This window comes from Phytophthora parasitica (assembly GCF_000247585.1).
Source record: "Phytophthora parasitica INRA-310 unplaced genomic scaffold supercont2.4, whole genome shotgun sequence".
Classification (NCBI taxonomy): Eukaryota; Oomycota; class Peronosporomycetes; order Peronosporales; family Peronosporaceae; genus Phytophthora; species Phytophthora nicotianae.
The window spans coordinates 1,142,736-1,148,674 of NW_008648990.1; the positions used below are offsets into that span (position 1 = coordinate 1,142,736).

The 5,939-nt window shown below is 45.1% G+C and overlaps 2 protein-coding genes across 2 annotated transcripts; both read right to left on the reverse strand.

Moving 5' to 3' along the window:
- Positions 1–806: 806 nt before the first annotated feature.
- PPTG_03293 (hypothetical protein) lies at positions 807–1,334 on the reverse strand (the record flags this gene model as incomplete). Its single annotated transcript, XM_008895969.1, has 1 exon — positions 807–1,334. One exon carries the CDS (start codon positions 1,332–1,334, stop codon positions 807–809), a length of 528 nt encoding a protein of 175 aa, XP_008894217.1.
- A 6-nt stretch (positions 1,335–1,340) lies between these two features.
- Positions 1,341–2,339, reverse strand: PPTG_03294 (hypothetical protein; the record flags this gene model as incomplete). Its single annotated transcript, XM_008895970.1, has 2 exons — positions 1,341–1,688; positions 2,223–2,339. The coding sequence occupies 2 exons, from the start codon at positions 2,337–2,339 to the stop codon at positions 1,341–1,343; spliced, it is 465 nt and encodes a 154-aa protein (XP_008894218.1).
- Between the last annotated feature and the right edge of the window lie 3,600 nt (positions 2,340–5,939).

The window sequence follows — 5,939 nt, forward strand, 5'->3', positions numbered from 1 at the left end:
GAGGATTCTCCAATGCCATCGACCGGTACTGGAGACCAGTACGGGTCCGCGTCAAGACGTTCAACGTCTCGACGCTCGATGTCGGTTCTGGTGTCTGCCCGGTAGTCATCGACTGTAACGTCTCGGTCCCGGACCGGGACTTGCGCAGCTTTCGTCGCTTGCGCTGTCTTTTCTTGTGAAGCCCGGCTACACTTGTTTCTCGTCCAGGGGGTTTACCTCGAGAACCCTCCCGCCTACGCTTTTCCTGTTGTTTTCTACTGCCTTAGCGACAGCACTGCCATCCCACAAACGCATGTTATACTGCAAAAACATCACCGTTTCGAGCGTCATCGGATTAAGACTTCGACGTAGGCGAGAGTAGACAATTCCAGCTCGCGAAAACAGTCGCTCAACATCATTGGATGTAGGTGGAATCCAACCCAGGTCGAAGGATGTAGCCGTCGCGGCCTCTTTTGCAAGCGCGGCCTCAGCAAACGATCGCTTCTTAGAGGTATTTTGGTGGTCCACCGGATCTCTCACTTGGGACAAACTATCGGAATGCAGCACCTTAGCCAGGGCTGTACGCTCAGTGCGAGTATGGGAACGCTCCTTCCCGACAAAACCTTGGCTATTCCATTTTCGAAGTTGGGGAACTTTACAAGGGGGGAGGTGATAGAGAATTGCGTCCTCGTAACGGGGTAATGCTTGATCACGTGATCAAAAAGAGCACGCACGTCCAGCAAAGATATACTCGATGCTTGCAGCTTCTTGTTTACACTTTCCAGATTCTTGAGGTCCTCGAATAGAGACTTTAGACGGGCATTTTCTCAAGGCGTAGGGATAAAGTCGACTAGGTCGTCATCAACACGGTCTAGCTTCTTGTAGATTTGAAAGTAACGGTCGATAATCGCAAAAGTACTACTCCAACCAGTTGCATTACCGAAAGTCGGCATCAATGCGTCGGCCTCGCGGAGTCGGTGGCGGTTTTGGATCGTGTTCAGCTTCGACATCAGTCTGTGCACCTTTTCAAGCAAGTCAGTGTAGTCGCTCATGAGCGCTTGCATCGCTAGATTCATCCGATGGCTTGTACAGCCTATCACCGACACAGACGTTTTCCTCGCGATGGCTACGTTCACGGAAGCATGATAGCACACGTAGAAGCACATCTGAGTGGCAGCATCTATTCCGTACGTATCGAGCACGTAATCAAACAGGTCAATAGTGGCGTCGGCATTCGTGTCAGATTCATCCGGCAATGTCGAAAAGCACAGCAGGAATTTGTCGGTGGAGGTGATGGCGATAATGGCGACAAAAGGAGTACCATCTTCCGTCCAAGCATCGACTGCAAAGCCCATCTTCTTTCATTCGAGTTGGGTCTTGATAGAAGCCTGTACGACTGTCTCTAGCTCAATCATGTACTTGTTCAGCGTGTTGACACTCAATGGTTTCAGGTTCGTGTACTTCCGCGTCTTAATCTTTTCGCATATGCCCAACTCTCGGTTTTCCATGATAATCCAGTCGAGCCAGTAGTAGACATTGCACGAGAAATCATCGCCTTTAATGTACAAGTCCAGACTCCCTTTGCGTCGCTGAACGGAGCTAAACTCGTCCTCGTACGTGCTGGCATGATAGCGCACGAGATGCTCTACCAGTTCAGTTGGCTTGCTTCCGACGAAGGAAGCAAATGCAGCACTGGTAGTAGTCGCCTCCTTCAGGAACAAAGAGAGCCGTAGCGAGTCACTGTAGTGGAATGGTGGACATTGGAAGTAGTAGACTCGAGCGCAGAAGGTGTTGTCGGTTGCGGGAAGATTGTAAAATGAGTACGCTTAAGCAGTAGAAAGAAATCCTGTTCAACGAGTGGTTCTCGTAGCTAGGACAGCTCAGTTTGCGCCAGCCACCAGTTTCATATATAGCATTTGGCAGAAGTATGTATGTTATTCATTGAAAGAAATTGAGGATAGGAGGTCAGTTAATAATTCCCGTAAGTTACGGAAAGTTATTATTACGGATATTGTTTTTTTTTGAGATGCCCTGCTCCATGGCGAGGATTACTTGTGCAGGGTGATCGACCGTACAAGGACATACATCACGAATGTGCCCGTGTTGATTTACCATATAGTCCACGTATCGTTCGCTGAGCAGGTATACACTTTCCAAAGAAGGAGGCATTTACTGATGTCAGTACAAGTCTTGCTGGTGCACTGAATTCGTATTTCGGTCATAACGTGCTGTCTCCCTCAAACCCGGCAAATGTCGAAGTCACGTTTTAAAAACACAGCCGAGCAGCACATCGAGTCCTCGTGAAAATTCTCAAAGTCGTCTTGAGAGCTCCGTACAGAAAGCTGGCGCCATAGCTTCATTGCTGTCTTCAGACGTGTTCTTCCGTTGTGGAGTTTCTTTATAAAATAAATACTCTGAAGTGGATGGTTTTCGGACTCACTATAAATAAATGCATTTTGTGGTATCTATCGGTATCGTCTATCATTATGTAGAGGGCGTGCTTTGTTTGGTTTATTCCTATCCTGCACAAATTGTATAGTGCTGTCCTATCTAGTATGAACACGCCCCATGTTTGTATATTTGTAAGCAAAATATGTATATTCTGACACCCTCCTCGCTTCGTTGGCGTTATTTTGATTCATGATGAGTGCACCTACTTCGTAGGGGATAGCCGCAGAAGAGGGTAATAATACCGAGAAATTACCATAATCCAGTGCTAGTGTACTGGATTTGAAAACGGGCGAGTTAATTCAGACCAGTGATGGTAAAAAGCAGAGCGACTGGACTGGGTTCGCTCTAATTAAAAACCGGTACACAGTTAAGTACGCACGAGTATCATCCCACATTTTCTTAGCACAAGTTGATAATGGATTCAACGGATACATTGGAGTTTTTCATTAGTGCAGTATCCCATATCAGGTAGCGTAAAAATGTTCAACAATAAAGTGCAGCGAAAAGGAACCTTTAAAAAGTGCAAATAGAATTCACCAAAGCACATGTATTATTTTTTTTGGTTAAAACGATTTTTGACAATGTAATATACTCGAAAAAAAGCAGTTTTGTTTATTTGTTTATTTTTAAAAGACAGCAATGACCACGTTCATTGTTCTCTGGCATGCTCAGTTTTAAAATGGCTCATCAACATCTAATTCCTCGGAAACGGCAGTCACTGCTCCACTCCATAATTCCTCTCCACAGCACGCGAGTAGCAATGCTAGACTTGACGGCAAGGAGGGACGATCTGCTCAAGATGATAGTGATACATTTATCACTACGAATAAGTTTGGCAAGGTGCACTTCGTGGTGGACGCGGCAGATCTTGAAACAGCGCGAGAGCTGCGAATTCTGAAGTCTACAGTCATTGTTCAATGTGATGCCTCATTTCAACAGGGCTACAGGCTAGCATACAACCGCAATACCAACATTGCAGAAGATGATTTCTTCACAGAAACGCGCTCGTACACGCGTCAAGGCTTTCGCTACTAAGTGTGGGTTTCAGATTTTTGTCCAGCAAACTAGCGTGAAGGCCAACGATTCCGGCAATGCGAAATATCGGTGCAAAAAAACTGAATGGTGTGCAGTATTTTGATCAAGATACGCCAGCGGAACAACTGGAATGCCCGTTTTTCGTTATTGTTTACGGGGTAAACGGTGTATGAAGCTCACAAAAGCAAACTTTGCTCCTAATCACGCAAACCATGTTGGTTTTACGGGCATGCCATGCGTGGAGGGCTCGATTCCGCTGCCAACAACAGCTATTCGTAACACTACACAGCACATCTAGGCCATAATTTCACTTGTAGTGCATGATCTTTTGCTTATGCATTCAAGTTCGACGGCAACTCTCGATGGCGGGGTTTTAAGCGACTTTCTTAGATCACGTGGGTATGATTTGTCTAGAAGTGTGATTTCTCGAATGAAACATGACATTGACGACCGACTTCGAGGCGAGTTGTGGAAAACGTTTTTAAAATCTACAGTCATATTTTGAGTTAGGCGCCTTGAAAAACACGGGCTCATCTTGGAGAATTGATCGGAAATCCGACAATGCCACATTTCGACGCGCTTATTTTATCCCCAACGTTGAAGTTTACTTTGTCAAAATGTGTAAACGTCTGATCGGTTTTGACGGGACGCACCTAAAGAGAGAAATGAACAAAAGAGGGGTTTACTGGGTTGCAACCACCAAAGACTTCAATAACCACGTGGCTCCTTTTGCTCTTGCGCTAGTCCGAGTGGAGAATTACGATAACTGGACATGGTTCATGGGTTGTATGAAAGCTGCTACGGGTCTCGAGAAGTTTACTATAATCTCCAATCGTCGAAAAGGACTTTTTTTTTTAGCTGCAGTAGCCACAGTCTTTCCCCTGTCCGGATATCGGTTCTGTCTACGTCACATAATGGACAATATCAACCGGAAGGTGGCCAAGTTAAGCATTGACGATAGACGTATGATCTGCCACTTGGCGCGAAGCGACTGTGAAAGTGATTACAAATTGTTCCATAGTGACCTTGCCTCCTCAAAACCGGTTGCAGCTTATTACCTCGGAGAGATCGAAAAGAAACACTGGGTCAAGTATAAATTTCGTGAGGCTTTCAGATTGACAACACATAACGAAATTACTTAGAACCTATCAGAGCAGGCCATTGGATGGGTACTGAACTTCCCAGCGTGAAGCCTATGGCTGGTTTTTATCTGTACTTCAAGAAATTGAGCGAACTGACATCCGAGAAACGCCAAATGGCGGCAAATTGGCTACGACAACATCATGAATCAAATTTAATACCAGTTCTCCACCGACAAAGCAAAACAAAGCTACAGCTGCAGGAATATGCCGCTTTACACTACTCATGGATGGAGCGTATTCTGTTCAACACCTCTGTGCTCCAAATCAACAAGGTCACCTTCACTTGGAAAGTTGTTGATCTTCCTGCTCGTGAATGCACATGCAGGAATTGGCAAGACGAAGCGTTTCCTTGTATACACGCGATTTGTGCAGCAGTTCAGCTCGAAGACATGTATGATGCTGCGATAACGTGAACTGCACATTTTCGAGATAATACACTTTCTCGTTTCGACCTTGGCCAACAGACATCACATTGACGAAATCCAGTACACTATTAATAGTACTGGATTATGGAAATTCCTCTAATACAGTAAATCCTGTCCTAAATGATCCCTCTTATCTCTGATATCCTGCTATATGATACGAACTGGGTCTACCGACTCGGTTCCCAGTCAAAAGCTAATAACGGATTGATAATCCTATCAAACACTATACTTGATACGATGTTTTCAAAATCTGATACTTAATCAAATATATTATTGGTGTTAAAAAAAAGCATCTAGGGGTCCTCATCAATCAAAAAACTAGTGATAGAAGTCTTGGTCATCGATGTCTCCTTTAGTAATCTTAATCGCTGTTCTCAGCTAGTTGTAGTTGGGTTAGGCCCGGAAAGTCTCGTTTCCACTTGCATATTTTCTTTTTGTGCTCCTGGGTCGGGTTCCCGGCGTGTTTTGCCTTCCTTCCCATCGCAAAACTCTGATTAAACATACCGGAGACGAGCTATTTATGTATCAGGAGCCCATGACTCGAAGTGTTAGTGCCTCGGGTTCTTACCATCCTCCACTATATGATATTATTGTTATATCTGATGGTGACCTTTGCAACGGCGATTATTACAGTTAGGACAGGGTTTACTGTACCCTCTAACTTCGTCTTATCTTCGTCCATCGCCGAGTATCAAAAGTCGGACGAAGATAGCGATTATTTCTGACAAGCCGTATACACTTGGGATAACTATGGAAAATAATCGTAACCCAATTATCTTCGTCCGATGCGTTTTATTGGCTACAACTGAGCTTATTTACGATCTCAAATTTTTGTGGAAAAGTCTTGGAGCTGGTGGCGTGCTGGGGGCTGGAGGCCTGCTGAGACTTTGTGCGCGCTGGGAGCTGG